Here is a 27,571-nt window from a genome sequence, read left to right as displayed (position 1 = left end):
TTTCACTCAGAATGTGGAATCTTTTCAGAAGAAACATGCATGGACACTGAAATGTTGAGAAAAATGTTGTGGAAATCTTTCCATTTTCTAGCTAAAAAAGCATGTCTGATTGTAGCAAATTACCTCAGAGGATGAGAATGACAGGAATGAAACCGTGATCAAGTAGCTCTTGGAGTTTTTATTGGAAGGACTAACCTGTAATGATATCCAGAAACGCCTCAGTGACGCACGCAGGGTGACAGTCAATTCAGTTTTTTTCCTGCAGTATTTTAATGAGATTGAGCAAAGGTTATTCTTCACAGCCTAGAGGGGGCCTGGGTGTGTGTGGAGGTGACAAATATGCAGGTGGAGGACTTAACGACAAGATGTAAAACACAAAGCACTCTGGGAGTTTATCTCAAGACATTAGAGGGATTTCATATCTAAAGTGCCTAAACTTAGAAAAAATAAATAGATAAAAACACAGCAGAGAAATGAAATGACAATAGGCAAGGCAAGTTTATTCATATAGCACATTTCTTGTACAGAGACAATTCAAAGTGCTTTACATAAAAAAATTAAAAGAACAATTAAAAACAAATAGTAAAAATGTGATCATTAAAATAAAATTAAAAGATAGTAAACAAGATTTGAATTTAAAACAAGCATAGATAAACAGTGCGGACATAAACTTTTGAATACATATTAATTGAATGCAGCTGAGAACAGGTAAGTTTTTAACCCGGATTTAAGACAGTAAGTGTTTCAGCAGATCTGATGTTTTCTGGAAGTCTATTCCAGATCTGTGGAGCATAGAAAGTGAATGCAGCTTCTCCATGCTTAGTTCTGGCTCTAGGGACTGATAAAAGACCGGATCCAGAAGAGCGGAGAGGTCTGGCTGGTACATACTGGGTCAGGAGGTCAGCCATGTATTTTGGTGCTAAACCATTCAAAGCTTTATAAACCAGTAACAGAACTTTAAAGTCTATCCTCTGACAGACAGGTAGCCAGTGCAAAGACCTCAGAACTGGACACAGACAATAACAAAATAAAGCCAAAGTGGCGTTGTCTGACCCGCAGACACAAACCCTTAACCCCCTACCTGCCCTCTGTGGCTGAGCGGCTGCTTTCAGTCTTTCAATCTTCCCTTTCTGCCTCTGTCCAGAGCTGCACACCACAAACGCATGAAAAAACACCAGATTCAAGCTGAAACTTTCCTTTTGGAGGACTCCATTATTTTTTTTAATCAGTGTGTTTTAACTGTTTTAAAGTATTTATTTTCTAACTGAAATCATGAATGAATGTTTTCTGAAGATAATCAAGCATTAATAAGCATTTGGTTTTGAAACTTGTAAAGAATTTCTTGGATCAGATCTGGATTATGAAAACTATAGAATGAATTAAGAATAACAGTAGGGTACAGATTATATATAACATACATGTATACTATATATGTTCCCTTCCTGCAACTTTCCAAGCAATAAATTAAGCTCAGCATGTCTTTAGCCAATGATCAGTATATTTAATTAAGCAAATGTGACTTAACCGTGACTTTGTTTTTCTGTTTTTTTATATATGCGTTTCATCATTATTGTAATGAGTTTAATAAATCTGCGTGAATTCTTTATTACTTTGACCAGAATGCTGGACATCCATCAATCAGTCAATCAATCAATCAGTCAATCAATCAATCAGTCAATCAATCAATCAAAGTTTGCTTGATTGGGGCTCAGAAGAGTGTGTCCTGTATGGTGATTGGTTGATCCTGTTTTTCTCAGCAAAACACCTGCAGTCTTTCAATGGACCCGTCCTGACAATCCCTGTTGATGGTATGTTCCAAGCTACTGTTTGACATTCACCTAAAAGAGAATAAACTAGAAATCAAACCAAGTGTTGGTTTGGGGGTCAGGGGCCACGTTCGGAGAGGCTGACTGAGGAAGAGTCCGGCTTTATGCAGCGACGAGCACAAATCCTCTAAATTTTCTGTAACCATTGTGCTTTCCTAGGCACTTTACCATAGGGAGTTGGGTCATCTAGACCCACTAGACAGTGCTCTGAACCTTTTTTCTTCAATGGTTTGTGATCTTCACTGGTGTCCATGGATTACATGAAATCTTTCCACCTTTATCCACCTTTGTCATGGTAGGGAGAACACGTCAATGGAAGGGGGGGTCATCTAAGATAGCACAAGGGTTAAATTTAGACTTTACTAACAAAAAACAAACATATTTACAACAAACGTATTAATTTAGAAGATGAATTTTGGACTTTTAGAACTGGTACATAAAATGTCTGAACCTGGTCTTTAGTTCAATGGTAGAGTGAATTTTGGAGGTTTTGCTCCAACGTTTAGTTTTTCTCCTCCATAACATTTCATTCTGTGACCAGTTTTTAAATTAATAGCAGCATCCTAGACCTGGATTTCTAAACCAGTTTGTCGAGTAGAGTTTGAGCAGATTCCTGACTTTTCCAGTAAACCCTCCTTTGAAGATGACTCGCTTTGTGATGCTGTGACGTGCGGGAAGTTTGGCGTGCATGCGTTGTCACCCTGATGAGCATTTTTGTGGTTGATGCAGAAATCTAAAACCTGCAGGCGGATGAATCGGTGGATAAGATTTTGCTTCTGTCTAAAGTCACAAAAACGATTCACAAAGTTGTAGATCAAGTTTGAACAAACTCACGTAAGTTATGACGTAAAGCAGATAGTTTAGTGGCAGCTTTGGAGAGATGATTACAAAAAAAGCTTTGGTTGTTGGTTTTTTGGTCGACACTGAAACATGTTTATGAGATCAGTCAATGTTTGAATGCTAATACTATTGCGTACTTTTCATGTTGTATCAGCAGTCTGTGATTTAAAACTTTAAAAAACATTCAATTGTTTTGGTAAAGTTTGTATTTGTTAGGTTAACCCTTGTGCTATCTTAGATAACCCCCCCCCTTACATTGACGTGTTCTCCCTACCATGACAAAGGTGGATAAAGGTGGAAAGATTTCATGTAATCCATGGACACCAGTGAAGATCACAAATCATTGAAGAAAAAAGGTTCAGAGCACTGTCTAGTGGGTCTAGATGACCCAACTCCCAATGTTAAAGTGCCTAGGATAGAACAAGGGTTAAAAAAATTGGAGGGGAATTTTTGTCATCTAAATTCTAGTAACTTTACATTATTAAAATAAACAACATCAACTTTGTGAGAGCAGATTGTCTATAAAAAGAACATTTTGCGTGTTGGCCTAACAGAAAATTCAAATGTCAACCGTATATTCAAAACGTATCTTTGCTTCTCTCAGTTTCTTTCAAAATCACATGGGAAAAAACAGCACACAGCAGGAAAATGTTCCAGTTGAATTTATGGTTGCAAATCATTACTACGCAAATTATCACCAAAGAATAAGAGACGCGTGAGTTTGTACTTTAATTGCATTCCTGTTTCGTGCTGATCTTTGTACTTATTTTCTATTGACACTTTTTATCTCTTTTTTTTTCCACTGGACTTTCAGGTTCTTCCTTTCCACCACATTTCCATGATTTTTCTTTGCTTTTTAATAATGCAGGCAAATATGGAACTGGAACGTCTGCCTTCTACTCAAAAATTATCAGAGTGTGAAAAAGGGCAGAAATGCTTATGAGTCACAAATTCAAGTACGTTTTGTGACTGAAATGCATTTGTGGTTTTAAAAATGCCACAACTATACATAAACAGTGTACATCTGACTTATGTGATTTAACAAAATGACAACGATTTCCCTCATATTCCCTCATGTATACAGCTGATAGTTATCTTTATAGAAATATTTACAATACAAGTATTTTTCAATTCAACAGACTAAAGAAAAGAGTAAAAAACAGAGTTTGACAAAAGTCAGCATCAAACTTTATTTATAACCAAACTTTAAACTTTTGGCATCTTTAAAGTGAAAAAGCAAGACGAGGAAGCCTTTCTACCACTCAGTCATTTATTCCATAGCAAACCAGCAAATCTCAATGATAATAATCAAGATGAGAAGATTTATGTGCTGATGAAGGATAAAAAATGTTTCCATGAAGCAGGACGACCTGCTGGGGTAGATCATTTTGGAACAGTCAAGACAAACAAGTTAGGCTGGTTGGAGGAGAGAAATGAATCTTCTACACATTAAAAGACTTTGTTCAACAAAACAAAACCTTTTCCAGAGATAAGCATCTATAAACATCAATATCATCAGATGTTGAATAAATGTAACTTTACAGTCATCAGCTTTTACTGATGCTACACTGTTGGGTTTATTAGTAAATCTAGAAAAACAAACAGACAGAACTTTAGAAAAGGTATTTATAAAACTTTCATCTTAAAACACTCCTGACGACACTTTTCTAAAAATTGTAGCCACAGAATATTCATATTATAGTCTTTACCACGATTATGTTAAAAATAACTCAAATTGCCCTTCTGGGACCACATGCTAAAAATCCATTGCAGGGTGGAGGAGGCGCCGCGTAATCAGACAGCAGGGGGAGGAGCTTCTGTTTCACCACACGGGGGCTAAATGTTCAGGCCGTCTTTCCACAGATCTCTGGAGGTGGCGTGAGATCCACGCTCTCCGTGTCCTCTCCGTCCACGCTCCCCTCCTTCTCCCTTCTTGTCCTTCTCCATCAAAGCATGGTCTGCCCTCTCAGAGGGCCTCCTCTCCACTCTGCTCCCTCCTTCCTCCTCTCTTTCATGGAGTCTACTCTTGTTACTCCTCCTTGACTCTCTTTCTGAACTCCTGGTCTCTTCCCAGCCTCTGAGCGAGTCTTTCCTGCATTCTGTCTCTCCGTGATCTCGTCTCTCATCGTCTTTGTTTTTCTTTCCTCGACTCCGTGTCCCGTCTGCCTTTTGGTCTGATCTTCTCCTTTCGTTCTCTGTTGAGTCACGTCTTCTCTCCTGATCTCTTTCCCGTTTTTCCTGATTGCCTCCTCTTTCAGGCGTCCTTCCCTCCTCCCTGCTGCTCCCTCCTTTGTGGCTTTTGTTGCTCTCCATCAGAGCCTTTGACCCCGTGGAGTGTTGTTTCCAATCACCTGAGCCGCTCAGGGCTTCGGTCGCTTCGGTTTGGGGACTCTTTCTCTTTTTTTCTCTGCCGTTTGTGCTTTTCTTTGAGTCTTTCTGAACTCTGTCAGACTCACGCAGGTGTGTTTCCTCTTTTCCGGCGGTGAGTCGGTTCTTGGTTTCTTTGTCCTTCTTGCTTCCTTTCTGAGACTCTTCAGCTAAAGCTTCTTCTGCAGGTCTTTGGGTGGACTTCGTCTGCCCCTCTTTCTCTGGTTTGGACTCAGCCTTGCCGTCTCCCCCCTCCTTTTTCTCTTTGTTTATTTTGGTTATTTCCTTCTCTCCTTTCTCTTTACTTTCGTCAGGCTCTCCTATTTCCTTCTTGCTCTTCTCTTTCTTCTCCTTGGTAAATTTAAAAGGTTCCTTCCCTGACTGCTCGCTCCTCTTCTCGCCCTCATCTTCCTTCTTGCAGAGTTTCTCTTCCATGAGGTCCAGGTCCTTCTCCAGCTCAGCCAGTTTCTTTGGATCAGACTCCAGTTCATCCTCCTCTTCCACCTCCACCTCTTCGGTCTCCTCATACTGCTCCAGCTCTATGCCGTCCATGGTCTTCTGTAGCTGCGTTTTCACCTTGTTCAGCTCCAGCAGACCATCTTGAAGGTCTTTGCAGACCTCTGTAATTGTTGAGGCAAACTTAGTCCTGGCGCCCTTGCGGAGCTCGTGGGAGTCCTTGGCGAGGAAGAAAACATCGAGAGCTAAAAAGAGGGCGGACATCACGCCCGTGGTGACACTGATGGCCTGTGCAGCTTTGGCGGCGCCGCCTGCGGCTCCAAGGACCTGCACGGTGCTGATGAGCTTGTCCGTGTTGATCATCAGGGCTTTTCCGGCGCGCCCGCCCTCCTTCATCACATGTTTAATGTTGTGGTTCAGAGCCTTTTTGGCAGCACTTTCAGAGTACTTTTCAAAATCCCACTCCTGCAGGGTGTCCATGCCTTCCTGCAAGAACAAACGGTCAGTGCCGACTCATGACGGAGCCACGTACAGCCATTTTAAAGAAGGAAAAGAATATGTACACATATTCTTTTTTTATTTGCTATTGCTGAGCACAAAAAACAACAACCTTTATTTTGAAAGGGCAGGACTGTTTCGTGGTTGTTCAAACTTAGAAAGTTCTCAAAAATAAAACCAGCAGTGTGTGCTTTCAACTATTCTGAAGTACTGCAACTATTATTTGGTATTTAATGAACTGACCTGCAAAAACTCCAAGCACTCCCTGATGACCGTTATCTCCTCCTGGTAGCCCTGGATCATCTTCTCCACTTTCTTCCGATCCATGTTGGAGTGGACCGTGTCTGTGATGTTAGCGGTGGCTGAGGTGATGCTCCCAGCTGTCGCCACGCCGATGCCCACAGCGGTGACGATGACAGAGGCTCCGAAGGTGAAGGGGGCCAGGATGAGGCCGGTGATGGTGGCAATGCTGCCTGCAACGCTGGCCACACCTCCACCCACAGCGGCCGTCACTGTCCGCTTGTGGAACTGATCTGCAGCATCGGCCACGGCCAGGAGCTCCAAGATGCGGTGCTGCAAGGACGCCCCCCGCTGGTTGAAAAGGCGCACAAAGAGCCGAGCTGCCATATAGACTCGATCGGCGGCCTGCTCCACCGCCCTGAAGAAAAGAGATACTTTTTTAGGAACAAAACTCCCCAAAATGCTAAAATAAAAACACGTCTTGGAAATCTCACATACGTTTCCTCATCCTCCTGGAAATTGGAGCTCTTATTCCACTCCGTCCAACCTGGAAACAAAATGAGAAAACCCTTTAAGCAGCAGAACATCAAAGTTTTTCAAAGCAGAAATGTGAATTTTTTACCTTTAACTGTGTTCCACCACTCCATCAGCTCATCGTTCTCCTGAAACGAAGGACTGCTGTTAAAACGACACAACGCCTAAACACATGGTACAGGTCCAGACACACAAACACACCTCCTCCAGTTCAGAGGGGCTTTCTCCAGAGGGATATGCAGCCATCTCCACAGGCTGGAGCTCTACTGTGCTCTCCTGGACCAAAACATTTGAAGAAGCCTCAGTTGAAGAGTTGAAACAGATTGCTGTGCTTCAAAAAAAACCCACCCTAACCTGCTCCGGGTTAATTTCCTGCATCTCGACCGCCTCGTCGATGATCAGCATCTCATCAGTTCTCTGGAGGAAAAGCATCCACATTTATTCAATGCAATTCAAGTGTTGAATCCAATCATTTGGCTTGAGTCATCTGACAGCAGCGATTTACTTGTAAAGTTGATTTGCCATCTGTGGGAAGAGTTCTCTTGATTCTGAATGAGACAACCTGATGAAAACCAGAAGCAGAAGAGAGAGGAAAAGTTTTTTAGGCTGATCAACAGAAGCATTAAAGCTGCTAGAATTGATCTTGTTGTTTACGGTCTATTGTGTCTTCATAAGTCATAGAGACTGAAACATACTCGTCTTTTTTTCTTTACCGTCCTCTTGCGTCTTAGTCTGCCTCCCTCTGGTGTCTCTCTGACCTCGTCCTCCTGGAACAGATCATGGACGTTTTTTTCAGTTAAGCTTTTGAACAAAATGCTGAACCAAAGACAAACATTTTCCTGTTTTTTGTTAGTAAACAGCGGCAATCAAATTTGGGAATAATCTTTTTCAATAATCTCGACTGAACTTTTTCTTACCAGAGTTTCTGACGTTTTAGGTGTTCGCTTGAAAATCGCAGAAAGGCCGCCTCGTTTTTCCTTTTCAGCAACAATAAAACACAATAGAGCTTCTGCTTTAATGAAAGTCACAACAGCGAGAGCGATGCATACCTTTGTCCTGCTGGCACCTTCAAGAAGAACATCATTATCGTCTGCAGGCTCAGTTTGTCCTGAAAGATCCTCCTTTGAGACATAAAACCTTTTTACAAAAAAGCCCTCTGCCAGTGCAAAATGATGCTCTGTTTAATTCAAAGATTGTTTTAGGAAACGAGTTCTTGCCTTCCCAATTTCTGAAAGGCTGTCCCAACTGGCCGACAGGGGAGAGCCACTGAGCGGATGCTAGAAAAGAAAACATGAGTCAGCAAATCAGCTCTTGACATTAAGGGAGGGATAACGCCCGACGAGGTGTCCATTCTCAGAAATTAACGGACAACACGGACGCCGGAAACATCTGACGTGTAAACCACTTTGAAAATGTGACTTAATCTCCCTAGTAAGAGACCAGCTGATATCGGGGGTCACATCCCTGCGATTCATCATAAATCCCATAAATACATATGTAATGATTAACTGCATGAATTGATGAAGAGTTCTTTTTGGTGTGAAGTTAAATACATGTATAAATGAGATGGATTAAATTCTGGATCCAAACAGATTCAATCACCTCAGCAGTAACGGAGCGAGGAGCCGGTTTGGGCGACTGTTTAAAGAGCCGCGTTAACTTTCCCGATTTCTCCTGAGGGGAAAAATATCCAATTACAAGTCAGTAAAACCAAACGAGAATCAAATGAGTCAAGATTGAGTTTGCTGAGGAGAAATAACACCTCTGTGATGGTGACATCTGACAGGTTTTCACAGCTTCCTGTCAACCATTTGTCATCTGCTGCTGGGTCTGACTCCTAAACACAGAAAACAAAATCTGCTGTAAACTTTACATCAGTACCGACTCCAGCCAACAACATCACCTGCTGGGTCATACAGAATTTACTTATACTTGTCATGACTATGCAAATCAGAAATGTTCAAGGAAGCAGAGATGCTTAAAAACAAACAATATAAATACAGTTAAACAGACTGACCTTTTCAAACAGGTTTTCCAAACTCGTTTTGAATTTTCCAGCAAATCCTCCTCTTTTTTTCTCCTGAAAACACACCAGCTCTTTAAAGGTCAAAGGTTGCATTACAGGTTAGGGATGGAAAATTGGGGGAATCACCCACAAACTGTGCAGAAAGCCTGACTACATCACTAAAGGAAGCCTGGTATAAACGGTTTTCTCTTCAAACACGATGATTTGAAGAAAGATGTGAAGATAAAGGACACAGTCTGTGTTATCTACTGATAACAGAACAACTAACCCCAACATATATGAATGAAATCTGCAAAGAAAAGTGAATCTAAAAGTCTTTTTTAATGCCGTCACATAAACACGTACACATATAATTCAATCTGAGGGTGATAGTAAAAACCTTAATCTATGTGTGCCATGTTACGAGAGGAAGCGACGGCAGACAGTGAAGTAAATGGAGAAGTGGCGTTCCCATGGAAACGGAGCCCTTTGAAACAGTCGTGTCAGCGAGTTTCTTACCGCTGTCGGTTATCGCACTTTCAGTGTTTGTCTCCAGCATTCAATGCAAACAAAAAGCATTTAAAAGTATTTTCCAGTAGCGTGCTGCTGCAGCCTACCGTCTGTGCTGCGGCGCCCTCTGCTGCTTTCTGCTGCTTCCTGAACATGCTGCTGAAAACCTTTTTCTCCTACAAGCGTAAAAGAGTTTGAGGTTGGGGGCAGCAGCTGAGCATGTCCTGTTTTAGTCCCATCATTCTGACCTTAGAGCGGTTACTCTCAGACTGATCCTCACTGCCGGCTTCCAGATTTCTGTCCTGAAACAGAAGGCAGAGCAGAACAGACATGGTTTGTCTTAAAAGTAGATGCGCGTTGGGGCCGATGGTCCACGGGGGTCCAGAAAGCATCTAAGGAACCGAGCGTAGAGCGTTCTGCCGAGCTACTGTGAAATGAGCGTAATAAAACGACATCTGAAATGAGCTTATTTTAATGTTCTGTGATTGAGATTCATTGGATGACAGAGAGATTATGGCAATTATTAGTAGTTTCTGAACAAAAGCAATCTTTTATTCTGATGAGGCGGACGATGAACGTCAATTAGAGGACTGCAGCATGGAGCGGAGGACCCGCTGTGAGGGGGGGTCCCACACGGCTTCCACGAGGAAGCCGATTATCCTTTTACTTTGGATGGGGAGCAACTGGATTTTTCTAAAACAACAAGCTCCAGTGCTGTCTAAAAATGGAAGAAACTTGGGGGGCACTGCAAAAGTCCCCGCCTGCCTACAAAAGCTACAAAACACAGAATTACAGGAAAAATGTCAAATTGACATCAGTGAACCCAAAAGAAAAAAACCTTTTTGGGGCTGCCTGTAAACTGAAGCCACACAGGGAAATGGAAATGCAGATTCTGACTGTATGAAAACAATAGAAAGGTCACAGCATTGAGGCGTGTGAAGTCTGTAATGTGCTATACGAACAGAAACTATTTATGTGGCACAAAGGGATCTGAAGTATTTTCTAGTATTTTCATTCAAAAACATAAAAAATAAGTTGTTGAAAACATTTGTTCTTGTTTTTTTTTATTACACTTCAAACTTTCAATATACCGGTATGTCGTAAAACTGTTCATTGAACATCTTTGAGGCTTCCACAGCCAATTTAAGCACTTTGTTCCTGCTGGAATTTTCCGTTTTTGCATGATTCTATGTCTAGTGTCTGAATTTTGAATATTGAAAAATGACTAAATAAAGTTAGTGCCACATTGGTGAGGTTGTGCTGATTAAAATGATACCAGACAAGCAGGCAAATAGTCTTTCAAATTGAAGACATGGAGGTAAATTCAAAAGTAGACAAAAAAGGGGATTTAGGCCTATAGCTTCAAAAGGGTTAAACCACAATCTTTTAATAAAATATGTCAACTGCACAGAAATGTCCAGTTTTTCCTCGGGTCTCCTTTAGTTACTGGACCACACCGTGTTTAAGTGCAGCGTTCAGAACGCTGAGGGGAAGCAGCCTTTACCGCCAACAGGAACCAATGTCAGTTCTGAATCCAGCAGGGAAACAGAAGTGGAAGCAGAATAAGACAAGAGTTCCTAACAACGAAAATGTCACGAAAAAGGAAACGTTTTTCCAGACAAATGAAAGTGAAGTCAGTGAAGCTTTTGTTAGTTGTGTAACAGCAGAAATATTGAAACAGACGACTTCCAACATTTAAAAGAGCAACTTTTTCAGAGAAAGAAAACTGCTATTGTGTCTCCAAAGAGTCGGTAAAAACCACCCACCTCAGTGCTGCTGTCAGTCGAGCCTTCTCTGCTGCCCGTCAGCTCATCACTTGCTGTTTCTTTCTGCTGAGCAAAGACGCATTCGGTTCAAATATCTTTTAAGCTGCATTCTTTGGAGTTACCGCTGCCTAAGGCAAGGCTTACTCGAGCAGAATAAGGATCATGCAGTGAGTTGTGAATGTGAAACTTTATGAAACCTTTTTTTGCTGCTTGTTCCTTAAAACATTACGCTTTCAATTTTTTTTGTACCAACATGAAATATTTTCTGAAGATAAATTTAAAAATGCACCCTCAGAAATGAGAGTGATTAGAGTTTTAGATATTTTCAAAAATCACAAAAGGCACGCCAGAAACTGAATATGCCAAAAACTAGAAGCTGTGGTTTGTATCAGTGACGTATATCAGCCCCTCCAGGATCTTCTGGGCATATTTTGGAAGAATTGCAGCACAAAAAGCTGGAAGTTGCAGCTGTTTTTCATCAAAATTGTGTCGTTTTCAAACAAAGACTGTAAAGGGAGTTACAGTTCTTTTTTACTTTCAGTTCACTAAAATGACATTTTATGCAAAAAAAAACAAAAAACAAATAAGAACCATATTGATAATCCTTTGAAATTTGACTTTTTTCATGCTTTCCAAGAGCAACAGGAGACTTTGAACCATGAACTAATCGTAGCATGATTGATAGGTTTTACACAAAAAGGACCAACAATAAATCAGTTCTTCTAAACTCATCTGTAATTAGGGGGAAATAAAGAACATGCTGATGTTTTATTAGTCTCTCTAATGTCAGCAAGCAACTAGAGGCAGAAATGACGGAAGTCCTCCGCTTTGCAGTCCTTGTCAGAATAGTTCACTGATTCAAACTTCATATTTAGTTAACCAATTTTGAAGGTTTGTATCCTTGTCATCAGGCTCAACCCTTTTTGCTTGGTTGTTTGGTATGGTGGCGTCATGCGGAAGGGCGGTTACTGAGGAGATGAGGGCTATGAAGGTACGCTGGTAAGTGTTTATGACACAGAGATTGTTGGGAAACCAATGTGAAGAATATTATAAGTTGTTTTGCTGAGCCTGAATTCATCCGAACACATTTTAATGAGCTGATGTGACTCCTCGTTGTGGAGTTTTCAGAGAATTCTATTAAGGAACTATAAGGTAGCTTTTAGGATGACATCACAGCAGATCTGGCCTCATGCCGCGCAACGAGACACAGAAGAGTGTGTAAGAAGTCGTTTCAACTGGGTAAAAATAAACTTTTGAAACTTTTTTATATTTAATAATAAGATTTTCATTGCTTTACATTTGTCCGCGGCTCATCTGATGCTTCATTGCTAATCTGTTGGTAATCCGGTGTCCGGTTTGGTTTAGTTGTTCCGGGAACGGATTGTATTCAGACTGAGGAATCTCAGAGCGGTGGAAAGCTCGGTCCAATGTCAAAATAAAGGAGACCACCTCCAAAGACGGGTCAGAGAACGGTTTCTGGTCCCGAACCAGGGTCCTCTTGGGTGTATTTGTTCCGGATCATCGGTGGAAAGAAACTCTGGTTCTGAGTACAGCCTTAGTGTGTCTGTTAGCCACTTCATCCTAATGTTGACTCTTCGTTTATTACTTACATCTAAACTTAACGTGATTTTTTTCAAAAGTGCTAAAAGTCTGAATTGAATTTGTCCTTCAAACAGACATTGTTACAAAAAGCAGCTGATTGCGTTAGAAAGGTGACTTGGACCAAACACTGGAATCTCTGGCTGCTAATGATTCCTTTGTGCTCCAACACAAACCTGGAAGGAGAACTCAAATGTTTACCTCTGATCCCAGCAGGAATATTTGCAGACTAATAGACGGATGGATGTTTGGGTTTGTTGTGCTTCATGACAGTTAACGGTAGATGCTGTCACATTACCCCAGTGAATCATGGGAGATGTAGTGCAAAACAGTGGCGCTGATGCCAGAAAGACTCCCGTCTTTAAGTTTCATTATTTTATCCACTTTTGACACCGAATCCTGCGGGAAGCTACACCGCTAAACATGACCTTTAGCTGTTAGTTTTGTTGTTTGCTGTATTTGTTCACGGCGATCATTTTGATCCTAAAAACAATTGTTGGTTGATGAACAACAGTTTTGAGAGCTGTAGAACCTTCTTTGAGTAAACTCCATTTAAACGAACAGAAAAGCTGTTTTTCATCTGAAAATAAAAACGAAAAAAAATTCAAATGAATTGTTTTTTAAACCCGGCCATATAATATCACACTCACCTGTGTGGAGGTATCTTCAGACGGGTCAGCGCTGCTGATGGAAAAATCATCGCCATCCATTTTTTCCTAAAGCGGCATTATAGGAATGAGTTACATTGTTGGGAAGAGTTGTTTTGGCTTATTTTTTCAAATGTTTTTTTCTGAAATTTTGACATAATCAAAAAGATCATCAGCTAGAAAAAAAAAGAAACCCCGAAAGCTGCTTCCAACAGCCAGCAGAGGGCAGTATAGACGCACAGATTCCTTAACCAACATCACATGTGCAGCACACATTTGGTTCAGCTTTAAACTACAGACTACGCCTTGCTCATTTTTGAGGACCCACCCATTCAGATGAAAAACAAGAGCAGGGTAACATTCCCTTTTTACTTGTTACAACACGTCCTGCTGAGAGTTCCAACAGCTGATCATGTAAACCTCACTTTTAGAAAGAGCTGGTTTTGATTTTTGAAAATACAGATTTTAGCGTTTGATGTTATTTCAATAGAAAAAAGGTGTAAAGTTTAAAGAAGCAGAATTAAAAACAAGCCAAGGTTAATCCTGTAAGGCTTTTTCATTTCAGTGAACACACATAAAAATAATGAAGAAAAGAAACATTAAAAGAGCCTTTAAACTTTTACCTCAGCGGTTCCTTTTGGGGTCTTTTTAAAAAATCCAAACCAAGCCCCTTTCTCCTAAAATTAGAACACAGAGTTCAGCTTCAGCGTCAGAGGGATTCCAGCTCAGGCATGTTTGTTGTGACTCGTATGATGTCTGTGGGCGTGCCGGGTGGCATTGAGAATCTGGTCGTTTTTGCCATGTAAGCCAAACCTTTTTCTCCAACAGGTTGTCGCTGCTGACAGGCGGCTCACCATGTGTCGATTCAGAGCTCTAAACATGAAGGAAAAGTTACAGTCCCTGTAAAAAACAGCTTCTTTCCCAAAGCAATAACCATCCTCAATTCCAAAGTGCACAGATAAATCTGCACTAGCACAGTCCACTTAAGTGTCTACCTCATTGCTACCTCTTGCACATCTGATATGTCTGCACAAAGTTCTGCGTGAAATTTTGAACACAAATCTTGGACATTCTTTATTACAGTTTATATTTGCACACTGTATATGTTGTACATACTGATTTATTCAATATTATATTTTGTTTTTTGTTACTCTTGCACTGGAATGGTGATGCTTCAACTTCATTGTACAATGGGCAATGACAATAAAAGCAAATCCATCTATGATCTGATCACAGACATGTAGACAAAAATTTGTCTGAGCATCACAAGATCTAACCGCAATTTCCATAGAAAACACACAAAATGTTGATTTATAACTTTCAAAGGGTGAAAAGTAATGACTTTAAAATCCTACTTCTTCCAGACTGGGGCTTTCGGATGGATTTGGAGATTTTCTAAATATTTCGCTGAAAATGTTTCCTTTTCCCTGAGACACAAAAACACAGAAGTGTTTCTCTGTCAGTACTGCTTTTCAGAAGCAACTGAGTTAATAGTTTACTGCGGTGGAAAAAGAAAAAAAATCACGATGAAAACAAAGTCCTTTCATGTCATAGGTCTGCAGCGCTCTCACCTTTGAGTTGGAGTTGTCAGACTGACTGTCAGAGTTGGATGCAGAATCCTCCAGCGATTCTTTATCCTGAACCTGTTGTAAGTGTTGACATAAAAAGACAAGTCAGGTTCAATTAAAGTACATAAATAAAAACATACATTTAATTGGAGCAAAAAAGTTTGCAATTCATTAAATGACTTTGCTGAACAACCTTTATTTTGCAGCATGCAGACTAAGAACTTTCAGGTTGGGTATTTACTACTCAATCAACAAATGTTTATTTTCTTGGATTACAAATTCTAAACAATATAAAGACAGCTTGAAGATGCAGAGTGGAAATATCAACGGATTGCAAGCAGTGGACTCCTTATGTAACTTCAAAATGTTAAACTTTGAAAGTGTCCCCAAGTGCAGTCACAAAAACCATCAAAGGTGCAAAGAAACTGGCTCACATGCGGACCGCCCCAAGAAAGAAAGGAAGACCAAGAGTCACCTCTGCTGCAGAGGATAAGTTCACCTGAGTCAGCAGCCTCAGAAATGGCAGGTTAACAGCAGCTCAGATTAGAGAGCAGCTCAATGGCACACAGAGTTCTAGCAGTAGACACATCTCTACAACAACTGTTCAAAGGAGACTGTGTGAATCAGGCCTTCATGGTAGAATATCTGCTAGGAAACCACTGCTAAAGAAAGGCAACAAGCAGAAGAGACTTGTTTGGACTAAAGAACACAAGGAATGGACATTAGACCAGAGGAAATCTGGGCTTTGGTCTGATGAGTCCAAATTGGAGATTTTTGGTTCCAACCACCGTGTCTTTGTGTGACGCAGAAAAGGTGAACAGATGGACTCTACATGCCTGGTTCCCACTGTGAAGCATGGAGGAGGAGGTGTGATGGTGTGGGGATGCTTTTCTGGTGACACTGTTGGGGATTTCTTCCAAATTGAAGACATACTGAACCAGCATGGCTAACACAGCATCTAGCAGCGGCTGCTATTCCATCCGGTTTGCGTTTAGTTGGACCATCATTTATTTTTCAACAGGACAATGACCCCAAACACACCTCCAGACTGTGTAAGGGCTATTTGACCAAGAAGGAGAGTGATGGGGGGCTGTGCCAGATAACCTGGCCTCCACAGTCATCAGACCTGAACCCAATGGAGATGGTTTGGGGTGAGCTGGACCGCAGAGTGAAGGCAAAAGGGCCAACAAGTGCTAAGAATCACTGGGAACTCCTTCAAGACTGTTGGAAGACCATTTTAGGTGACTACCTCTGGAAGCTCATCAAGAGAATCCCAAGAGTGTGCAAAACAGTAATTAAAGCAAAAGGTGGCTACTATGAAGAACCTACAATATGACATATGTTCAGTCTTTTCACACTTTTTTGCTATGTATACAATTCCACGAGTTAATTCATAGTTCAAATTCAACAATTAGTCAAATGAGAGGGATTTGGTTATCAGCAAAGTAACATACAGCAGAGTTAAGTTGTATATCCTGATTTTAAATGGTTTTCAGGAGGGTTAACATTTAAATAAAAACAAAATTCCAAGAATCCCAGAACCTCAGTTTCACTTTACCTTCTCACGAGTCTCCTCCTCAAAAGTCTTGGGAGATCTGCGAAGAATCGCAGAGAAAAAACCTTTTTCCTGCTGATGTGAAACAAAAAATTGAAAGCATTAATAACTCTGACAAACATGGATATGATGCACAATCAATTCTTTGTTAAAGTCCCACTCCAATCAAAGTTTTGCTCCATTTTCAAAGCCATCTCAGTGGTATTTTATTATAAATATGCCCTTTTTAGCCAACATAAAAATACTTGTTTTATAGAGTTCATTTGAAAATTCACCTCTGAGTTGTGGGTGGGCCTGTTGGCATGGAGCAAGCCCACCCCCACTACCCATCGCCCAGTCCGTTTACACTCTCTCAAACTAGTTTACAGCCCCTCACACCCCAAACCCAACATTAGAAGTGCAACAAAAATGGCAGCAATATTGGAGCTATCCAGGTGTACAGTTTAGATCCAGATTACAGCTCAGACAAGGAAAACAAAGACTTTCATGGATCTTTTGTGTCTGTAAGTGAATGCATCAGAATGGAGCAGAGCCAGGAGCTTGTGGCCCCCCAATTGTGTTTACTAAATCACAAATAAGCTCTTAATTACTGCATTTTTGCTTGCTCGTGATTCAAAATGATTTGAATAAATAAATACTCAGAAATGCAATATTAATCTTCCTTTTTTTGTCTTCCATTATCAGAAAAAGACCACAAGAACACGTTAAAAACAGCATTTTCATTGGAATGGTCCTTAAAATATTTCATCACTTTCAAACTTACCTTTGAGTGAGTCTCAGCCAGACTGTCACTACTGCCTGACAAATCTCCAGCCAGAGGCTGCTGGTGTGAGACACAATACAAACATGCTGTTTACAGAGTTCATGTGTACAGAATAAATCCATTCTGTGGATAAACCGGGACATTTCACTGGTCATGCAGCAACTTTACCTTATCCTTTGGAGACCTCTTAAAGATCTTGGGTAATTTCCCTCCTTTTCCCTAAAGAGAAGAAGATCAAACTCAAAGGCAGAGCAGAGTGTGAAGAGGAGGAGGAGATGATCACCGTCTGCCGTTGACGCGGCTGAAGCCACATGTAGCCTCTTACCTTGCTTTGTTCAGACAAACTGTCACTGCTGGCAGACAGCTCACTGTGAACACTCAGGTTGTCCTGAAGCCACAAACAAAGAGCTAACGTCAAAGCTTACACCTGTCCACCTTTCAAACCAATACCATTATCCTCATGCAAAAAAACAAAGTTCTGACATAAATGTAATTACTACGCCAAATACAGTAGTTCCCCAACAGAGGCAATTTTTCAAAATAAAACATCTTCAAGATTCCGAAATAAATAAGAAGGAAATAATGTAAGTTATTTATTCTTTCTCTGCGGCCTGGTATCAAGTGACCCACGGACCGGTACCGGTCCGCGGCCCGGGGGTTGGGGACCGCTGAGTTACCGTATTTCCCGGAGTATAAGTTGCGTTTTTTTCTCCATAGATTGGCCAGGAGTGCGCCTTGTACTCAGGAGCGACTTATTTGTGATTTTATAATACATGCATAGGCTTGTAAATTTGTAGTTTTCCCACTAACAACCGCTAGATGGCACTGTAGGTGCAAGTATTAGTGTTTGATGCCGACAGCAACGCAGAAAAAGATAGCCGTCAAAAACAGGCATGGAATCTGATGAGTCTCCTTCTGAACGTTATGATATTTTTCTTTTTTTTATCACTTTTGAATGCACACCCAGCAGCCAATCACAATCAAGTATTCACCCGGACGATGGTATAAAAACGAGATATAAGGTTAAAGTCTTCATGTAGTCTTCTTCTTTCTCTTTCGGCTTTTCCCATCAGGGGTCGCCACAGCGAATCATCCTTTTCCACCTCACTCTATCATGAACATCTTCTACCCTAACGCCTAAAGTCTTCATGTAGTGATGAGGCTAAAAACTTCAGACAGCAGCTACTCCACACGCAAAGGGAGGGTCTAGCGTATAAACACATTTTTGGACGAGCATTGAACAAATAATTTGAGGCGCATCAAGAAAGGCATTTGGTGCATGAATCACATTCGGTGTGAACGCAGCATTACGCCAGGCTTGGCTAATTTGTTCATAAATGTTGGACTTTTTTCTTAAAAGAGCGACTTATACTCTCTCTTTTTTTTTTTTTTCCTTGTCCTCTCCAACAGCTAAGCAAAGAGATGAGAGCTGAAAGCCTTTTGTGCTTAAGATATTTTACTTTCACAACAGGGGTTATTAATCTTGTGATACACCAGATGTATATTTAAATAAACCCCTTTTGTAATTTCAGCTAAACTTTACTCACATTAATTATATTTATAAATATTTTTTATTGGATGGAAAAGAAAAGGAGGAATGACAGATGGGGGGGTAGAGGGGTGATTATAGTAGCGAGGGGAAGATCATGAAGCGTCAGAAAGCAACAAGTTGCTAGAGCTTTATGATCACAACTGACAGGTTAAGAGGCATGAAAAATCTAAAATGGGCGGGGCCTGTCCACACACACACTCAAACGTTACAAACACACCTGTTGGCTCCAAAAGTGTTCACATACAAACAAGTCTACATGGACATACTACCACTAACATTCACACACGCCTACTTCTGCATTCAGACTAACACACGTGAAACATTTCTTTCAGTCACGCAAACTGTTTGTGCAAAGGTGAGATAGCACCTGTGCTCGAGTGAGTGTTTATGTTCTTCTGGGGTGGGTGATGGAATGTAAAAAGAGGGAGAGACCCCAGCCGCCCCCCCCCCCCACCAAGGCCCCCACTGCAGCAGCAGCCGGGACCATTGAGACGACTGTTGTGAATTTGAGCTATACAAATAAACTTGAATTGAATCAGTTCTTTGTTTTCATTCTAAAAACACTTATGTTTCTGTGACGGATTGAAGTTTTGAGTTTAAACAAAAGGGAAAACCGAGAAAAGGTTCCCGTGTATCTAGAAAAAGTGTGTCGGGAGGAGTTTTACAGCCTTAAAACATCGGTAATCCTTCTTCATGGATTTCACCTATTGCTTGTTATTTTTAGAATGTAACTCCCATGATGCACCAGGGAACACCATCTAAAGTTTGTTTTAGCCAGTTATTATGACAATATTTATTAGCACAGACTCACCTGCATGGAGGCTTCATCTGCTGGTGTTTTAGACTTTTTAAGAATGTTGGACAAAAAGCCTCCTTTTTCCTTGACAGAAACATAGATGCATAACAAAACATACATTATGCGATGAAAAAACTGCCTATATGCTAGAGACACCTCCACTTACAGAGGTTTGTGCAGATGTTTCGTCCTCTGCTGCATCTTCAGAGTCATTGTTCTCTTTAATGATCTGTAAAACAAAGTTAAAGCTGCGGGTTCCTTGATGATAAGACATTATGGGTCATCCATTTTTTTTCTTTACATGTTATGTGACACCAGCATCATAAAAATGCATTCCCTGCTGAAAGTTACTTTTCAGAACCACTACCACCACCTGATGGTGCTTCATACCTTCTGCGACGTCTTCTTCAGATTCAGGCCTTTCATCACGCCTTTAAGAAATTCCTGCCAACCACAGTCACATGTCACAAACCACATGATTTTACCACAGTAAAACACATGAACACATACCGGCTTGTTGCTGGGAGCCTGTTTGACTGGGATTTGGTCGTCGGTTGAATCCTGTTCATTGGGTGGGTGGAGGTAGCTCTGAAGTCACAAATACCAGGACTAAAGCTTCAGTAAAACGTAACCTGGTTTAAACACCAGTGCTCTGTTACACTGTGTATATATCTACTGTCAAAAAAGAACTTATAGTGCTATCAGATAAGTAGCAAAAAAAACTGTTTTGCATTCAAGTTAGCAGTTCTACACGTCTGGTTTCACTCACACACCCAAACATTCAAGTCCAACAAGAAACCCCCCGTATTTTTTTTGTTTTTTTTAAAGCTGAAGTCAGCTGGTAACTTTCCGCAGACTGAGTTATCTCGATGTCCTTTCATGCTGAAAACATTCTGCTTAGTTTCAAAACACTGAATCCCATGAAGACTGAGTCCCCGTCCTCCCTCTCCTATAAACCACACCCCATGTGGGAGCTGTGCAGTTCACGCTGAGGGGCTACATGCGCTTACAGTGAACGATGCCTTCTTCTCCTTTTGGCTTCCTCGAAACATTCCAGTCAGGACCGAGTGATTACTCTGCAGTCAGTGACATAACAGAGGACAGACGTTACATGCCTATAAAGCCGGTTTCAGCCTGTAGGTAAAGCTCTGCTACCTGTTTGAAGTCTGTTTCATCTGCTGTAGTTCCTGATGGGTCATCTTCTCTGGGGCTCTGATGAGCAAGATGAAGGTATTCAATCCAAAGGGTTAATAAAGTCATGGTGTCATTAGTGTTTCAGTCTTGTACCTCTGTGTGGTCTGCCTGTGTCCTTTTGTGCAGACTGTATCTGGTCGAGTTCTGAAGTTCCTGCACAAACAGGACGGACAAACAAACAAAAAGAAGAAACTCAGCACTGCAACACCTAACTGCTGAGTCGTGACAACTTTTGCAATTAAAACAAATATATTTATTCTCAATTCGAGAGGACGTCACTGACTACCTTTTCTGTGGGTCTGGGTGGAACCACAGGAGTTCCAGAGAGTTTGCCATCGTTGCTCTGAGGAGGAACAAAAAGGTGGAAAAATGCAGCTTATGATCAAAACCGTGACGAAGCTGAGAATATCCAGACATCATGAAGCCATACGTGTTTTTGTTCAATTCCAGCTAAATGCTTTTTTTGTTTTTTTTTAAAGTATATTTTAGCGTTATTTATTATGTATCTGCAGTTTTATGGTAAGAAGGTCCTTTCTCCTGTGTAGGATCAAGTGTTATTGTGTTCTAAAAAGATCAAATGAGAAATTTACAGTCGAAGCAAAACCAATATTGAATAAAAAGCACAATAAATCCTAATGTGTGTCAATTTCGTTTCTAAAAGTTCAAGTATTTTTTTAAACCTTAAAGTCTTAAGCAAGCAGAATTAGGGTCACCAGAATCAAAAAACGTAATATTATGAGAATAAAGTCTTTACAAGAAAAACCCGTAAATGTACAAATGGAATCTCTTAAATTTCTGAGATCAAGACTACAAAAATAGATAAATAATGATGAGATTAAAGTCGAAGTGAACCTACAGTCCAGCAAGTGAACAACATGTCAAGCAGCAGACGACTTCTTGTACTTTCAATTTGGTCAAAGTGTCTTGGATTTGAACCGGTAACCTGACTGTTTATTGAGAATATTTCCATGTTTAGAAGCTTGTTTGTTTGCTTTACAGTAAAATAATGTTTTAATCATTGATGGGTGGATTGCAGGATCTCTGAACCCCCCATGATGAAGCCATCCGTATCCCTGCAGATGCTTAATTCCAACCCGTTCTTCCTCCAAAGACAAGATCTCCTCCAAAGTCTCTGTGATGCATTTGTCTGAAGTTTCCATCACATTCTTTTCAATGTTCTTATGATGATAAAACTTTGATTTTAAGTTGCAAAAAAGGCTCAGAATTTCATTTTGTTTTTTTCAACCTATCTGGAAAAAAGCTTCACTAAACGCCGCTCCACCTCTTTCATGTTTGAGCACAAATCCACTGAACAGACAACTTTGATATTTCTTCTTGTTACTTTATAAGTTTTTGTTGGAAAAACGTATATAAGTTATCTCATATTTGCTTTTATGTATTACCTAGCTATATAGGTAATATAATCATGCATGCAGAGTGTCTGTGTCCGAGATTGTTTGACAGGAAGGTGAAGGTGAAACTCTCGGGGGGAGACCGACTATCTCCGCGTCTTCCCAGCATCAGCGTGAAGGCAAAGTGTTATCTGTGTCAAGACCAGAATCGAGAGCCTCTCTGTGTCAGTTATCTGTCAGAAAAGACTTTGCAGGTCCAGAGAGGATGTGGGAAGACTGTGAAAAGACAGACATGTTGCAATTAATGTTTTCTAATAGCGCTGCAGCTGTGTTTTTATCTGTTTCCCCTCCTTAGAGCTCAGCGCATGTGTAACTTAGGGAATACCCAACAAACTAATTAGAGGAGGTGAAAGAATATGCGCCAGAGCGGAGAGAGATTGTTGCTGTTCGTTCTCCGGGTAAAAGGTACCTTTGGTCTGTTGTCTTTCTTTCCTTATGTTGCAGGTTGTTTTAACCCAACACTTTTTTCTTGCAAATTTACGTTCTTTAAAGTCACTTGTAGCGCAGCACTCTCATTATGACTGCAGGCTGCAGCCAACACAGTTCACCAACAACATAGACGCTCCCCAAAAGTTGGTTTTTAGGTTATTTTTTCAATTATAAGTAGAGACACTTTAATGCGGTCTCATGCACAAAAGAGCCTTTTATGTTAGATGTTAGCCTCCTATGTAGGCGAGGGTCATTTGGTGTATAATTTAAGTTGTGTTGTCTTTTATTTAAGTGAAACTGCTGCAGTGAAACAGAAGTGATGTTTTTGGGTTTTTTTGCGGTTTGTTTCGCAAGTTATATTGTCATCGCAATATTGATCACTAATATCGCGTATTACAAGTTCTCCTCATATCGTGCAGCCCTAAAACGCATGAACTAATTTAGACCATTTCATTTTTTTTAAATGGGTTCAAACTGCAGAGAAATAAAGTTTGGTTTTCAGAGGAAACACCGCATTAACCCTTGAACTGCCTGCTTAAGGAAATGGTAGAGCGCATTTAGAAGACATAATTAAAAACACTGATTTTGTGTAGTACTCCCCCAAGGCATTAAGCAGCAGAAATGTGTTGGGTAGTTAAATGGTTAAGTAAATCTGAAAAATCCAGCAGTTTTCCCCCTTCTTCTGAGTTTATCCGTCCTCCCTTTCTACTCATTTTCATTTAAGGCCAAACTATGTCAAAGTTAAGCAACAGGAGAGAGTATCATCTAAATAAGATTATTTTAAATACTAACAATAATAATTAGTAGAGTTTTTGTTAAAAAAGGCAGAAGAATCATATATAAGAACATGTTAAATGAAAACTCTGTGTTGTCAGATTTGGGTTGAAAACCTCAGAAGTGAGTTGACAAGTTTTCTGCACCAAACCTGGTCAGCAGGAGATAAAACTCCGTGACAAACCGGACACGCGTGATTTCATGTCAGAGTGAAAGAACACGTTTTTTAATGCTCCTTAAATATTTATATTTTTGGCATGTTGGTGCTCGCTCACGCTTAACAAAAACCCCAGAAAATACAAGTACTATGAGATGGCTCTGCAGGTCAGGCTCTGGCGTCTGAGCCCTCTCCGCTTCTCTTTTCCCTTTGTCCTGTAAGTAAAGTAGCCACATGCAAAACCCCATTTCATATTTACACATTAAATGAAAGTGGATTACACTACCTCTGTGGGCTTTGGAGGAAGCTTGGGCTAAAAACAGAGAAGAAAACAGAAAAGGGAGTAAAAGCTTTGCAGTAAAACAGCCTGAGTGTATCCTGTTTTACTAGACAATCCAACAACCATCCTATATATATATATATATATATATGGCAAATATATATGTCTCTAAAATGGGCCGTTTCATTTTTATTTATTTGTTTTTTATTTAACCAGATAAGATTAAGATCAAGATCTTTTTTTCCAGGGTGACCCGGCCAGGAGGTCACCAGCACGCATCCTACAATTAGAATTTAAAGTTTACAGTAAAGTGACTTACAAACTTCAATAGATGTAAAACAGTCAGACATAGGGTGTAAAATGTATTAGTATAAGAATATTAAAGTGCAAGAGATGGAAGGTGAATAACTGACAGTAACATTAAGAACACAGGCTGTAACGGATGGACTTTCTATCTCTGATGCACGGGAAGGAATGAATAAAAAAGGAGAGCATTCCAAGTAGATGCAGCAGAAAAACTGAAGGCTTGGTTCCCAAATTCAGTCCGAACATGAAGATGATGTTTTCAGAGGTTATGGATATTCTCACCGGCTTTCTCTTCTGCTTAACTTCTGGCTTCATCGTGCAGGTTTCCATGTCTCCTGTAGGAATCACACAAAGAGGTCCAGAGGAAAAGTGAGACGGCTGCACTGGTATCTGCCAAGAATCCACTCAACAAAATCCACTTCAGTAACAACCCATTCAGAAATCATGGTGTTTTAACATGATGTCAAAGGGATTTGATCCATCTGTGAAAGGACTGCAACACGTGAATTTAATTATTTGTATGGATGGACAAACACTTTTGGAAATAACGGTTAGAAAAAGCTTAAATTTCAACTATGGTTTCCAGAAAAACACAGTTATTGTTGTTTTTTGTTGAGCTATCAACTGTTCGTAGTGTTTAAGTCAAGGTTATGAAAATGTTTACGACTAAAGACGCTGTAATGTTTTAAAATCAGCTTCTTTTTAGTTGTTCCATTGCAAACCGTTGGCAGATTATTTGAAAATAAGATGAAATCAATTTAAAAGAAATTCCCCATGAGCCTAAAATCTTACATCTGTTATGGCTCTTAATTATTAAAATAATAAGATCTTTAGAAATGTGATCTAAAAAAAGGAAAAACAAATTCTAAACAATTTTTTTTAAATCTCTTCTATTCCTTTTTTCATAAACCGTTGAAAAAACCTCAGAGGATCTTCCGGAAAAGAGAAAATAATTAAGGATTCATCAAAAACGATTCTGTTTTATTTACTGATAAAACGACTCCTTTCTCACTAAACGCAGAAGCAGACAGGGGGGGCCGCCTTCTGGGTACAGCTCAGCAGCTGGACATTTCAGTTGAATATGTTTCCAGGATCAACAATCCATCCATCCACCTTCAGAAACCGCTGTGAACCTTTCAGGGTCATGGGGTTGCTGGAGCCTATCCCAGCTAATGTTGAGTAAATGGGGTTACACCCTCGCCACTCTGCTGCAGAGACACACAACCTCACACCTACATGCACAACCATTTACAAACACCAATGAACCTATGGAGCATGTTTTGGGACTATTGGGGGAAACTGGAGAAAACCCAAACATGAGCAAGGAGGACATGAAAACTCCACACAGAAAGGTCACATCCAGGATTTGAACCAGGGCCTTCTCGCCATGAGGGGAGAGCGCCAACCACTACACCACCGTGGAGCCCGCAACAACAGTGTATGAGACAAAGAAAATATATCAGTAATTTTATTTACAATACATGAACATGCTCTGCAGTTTTGTCCTTTTTTCAAAAGACTTTGGGTTCAGTCGTCTAAATTTTTAGTTTTTTGGAAGTAAAAAATAGGAGAAACAAATGTGTTAGCAGAGTAAGTAGATGTTCAGGAGATAGTAATAAAAAGTTTTACTCATCACTTAGATTTTCTGTATCATGCAAAATCAACTTTTAGAGTTTTTCCTGAGCTAATCAGCAGCTAGCAGGACTTGGGGATCTGGAAAACAGTCAGGGTGGTAGATCTCGAGGACCAGGAGTGGTTAGATAGATAGAGGTTATCAATTGTTACCTTATTGATCCCACAATGTGGAAATTCTTCTCCGCATTTTGACCCATCCCCTGGGGGAGCGGTGAGCTGCAGCCTAACCGCGCTCGGGAGGCAGTAGCGTTAAGGGCCTTGCCTAAGGACCCTCACTGGGTGATGTTCATTGCTCGCCATTGATATGGTAATTGACCCAGTACCATTGTTTATCCCCCTCTGGGAATCGAACCCTGGATTCCTGCATTGTAGCCTCTCACCTTACTAATGCAGACATGCTGCCGAGGCCACCTCTACGATAATGTCATGAAATGGGCGGCACCCACAAGGAATGAAAGGCGGAGCCTCAGAGATCGATTCGAGGGTAGGAAAATTTGCTGCCAATGTAACTCATTTCATTAAAAAAATAGTTCTATAGTGTGCCTTAAGTAATAAATGTTCATATATATGGATAAAGGTTTCTCTTAAAGACTTAAAAAAAGCATGAAATCGGCCCCTTAATGTTCACAGATAAACCTGACATTTGAAATAATCGTTATTTGTGTTTGATAAATTGCATTTCTGCTCACCTTCCTGTGAGGCGGCCCGCCACTAACCATAAATGCGCTGTGGTAATTATTGGCTAGATGGATAATTGTGACATGCTATCACACATAATAGATTTTAAAGTGCACAAACACTTAAAAAATGTATTTGTTGTTATCGATATTTCTAAATTGATGCGTTGTTGCACAGTAACACGTTACATTTGGAGACTGTATAGAAATGTCAACAAAAACCAATTAACGACAATACAAGCAGGATGCATTCAAATTAGATCGGCATTTTAGCTTTGTGTCTGCAGGAAATGAGATAAATACTGAGTCAAAATAAAGTGTACAATTATTACATAAAACACAAACAAACAAAAAACAGACATTTAAAAATGGGCAGCAAAAACAGAAAAAAAATCTACTAATTAATTGAATTAACCAATTGAATTACATTAGCATGTAAAATAAACTGATAAACGTTTTTTTATGAATGTTTCATAATAAAATTATCCGTTTTTAACTTTAAATAAATATGAATTTGGCAATATTTGGGCTTTTTTTAAAGTTTGTTTACTATAAATACAATAACACAAATAAAAATAAGAATTGTTAAGCACAAACTAGCCAAAGTTTTCATGTTTATTCCTCCAACAGGGCTGATTTTGTTAACAAATGTAAATAACAAATCATTATTGATTGGTTTTGAAGCTAACAGCAACGCAGCTAGCTCACGCGACCAATCACCAACATTTTTATATGACAAAATTTGTAAACAAAACTGTTATTTTAAAATCTAGTAAAAAAACAAACAGCAATCAACGCGTGAAAATGAAATATGCAATGCTTTTTATTATCTGGGAACCCTTTGGAGAAACTTCACATGCAGTTGTTTGTGATTTTCCCTCACCGACGACTCGCCCGCTGTCGGAAGTTCCCACGAGATTTGAGTCCCACGCGCACCACAAGCGCTGAGCCTATGCTGCGTTCAGGGAGCCAAGAAAGCTCAGACATTCGAGCTTTCCTCACGTCACGGATTCAGCATTCTGCTTCAGTTTTTGTAAACATGGCTGTGTCCGAATTACTGCCCTAACCCCTATATAGTGCACTATATAGTGCGGTCGCCATTTTGTAGTGCTGTCCGAATCTACAGTTCAAAAATCATGTGCACTAGAAATTTCCCAGAATTCTCTACGAAAAACCAGTGTGGAT

The 27,571-nt window shown here is 40.2% G+C and overlaps 1 protein-coding gene across 9 annotated transcripts; it reads right to left on the bottom strand.

Annotated features, from left to right (window-relative positions):
* Positions 1–3,831: 3,831 nt before the first annotated feature.
* On the bottom strand, positions 3,832–27,487 carry LOC101166986. 9 transcript variants are annotated; one of them, XM_023965101.1, is made up of 38 exons: positions 27,221–27,487; positions 24,357–24,413; positions 23,775–23,801; positions 23,638–23,703; positions 21,003–21,059; positions 20,810–20,869; positions 20,678–20,734; positions 20,533–20,598; positions 20,033–20,110; positions 19,913–19,966; positions 19,689–19,751; positions 19,538–19,606; positions 17,500–17,562; positions 17,343–17,393; positions 17,175–17,231; positions 16,415–16,486; positions 14,860–14,931; positions 14,644–14,715; positions 14,102–14,161; positions 13,912–13,965; positions 13,292–13,357; positions 11,043–11,108; positions 9,525–9,578; positions 9,384–9,452; positions 8,779–8,841; positions 8,524–8,598; positions 8,364–8,435; positions 7,979–8,038; positions 7,811–7,882; positions 7,679–7,738; positions 7,457–7,528; positions 7,267–7,323; positions 7,110–7,178; positions 6,963–7,037; positions 6,850–6,889; positions 6,726–6,774; positions 6,231–6,645; positions 3,832–5,975 (listed from the first exon to the last, which is right to left on the bottom strand). In XM_023965101.1, the coding sequence occupies exons 2-38, from the start codon at positions 24,402–24,404 to the stop codon at positions 4,503–4,505; spliced, it is 4,053 nt and encodes a 1,350-aa protein (XP_023820869.1). In that variant the 5' UTR covers positions 24,405–24,413; positions 27,221–27,487; the 3' UTR covers positions 3,832–4,502. The 9 variants fall into 9 exon arrangements, with proteins under 9 accessions (XP_023820869.1, XP_023820867.1, XP_023820870.1 ...); XM_023965099.1 differs by having other exon boundaries at positions 17,175–17,234; positions 24,357–24,409; positions 27,270–27,487; XM_023965102.1 differs by having other exon boundaries at positions 7,116–7,178; positions 17,175–17,234; positions 27,221–27,486.
* Between the last annotated feature and the right edge of the window lie 84 nt (positions 27,488–27,571).

Source organism: Oryzias latipes, chromosome 17, assembly GCF_002234675.1.
Source record: "Oryzias latipes chromosome 17, ASM223467v1".
Taxonomy (NCBI): domain Eukaryota; kingdom Metazoa; phylum Chordata; class Actinopteri; order Beloniformes; family Adrianichthyidae; genus Oryzias; species Oryzias latipes.
This window is presented reverse-complemented; position numbering and strand designations above follow the sequence as displayed.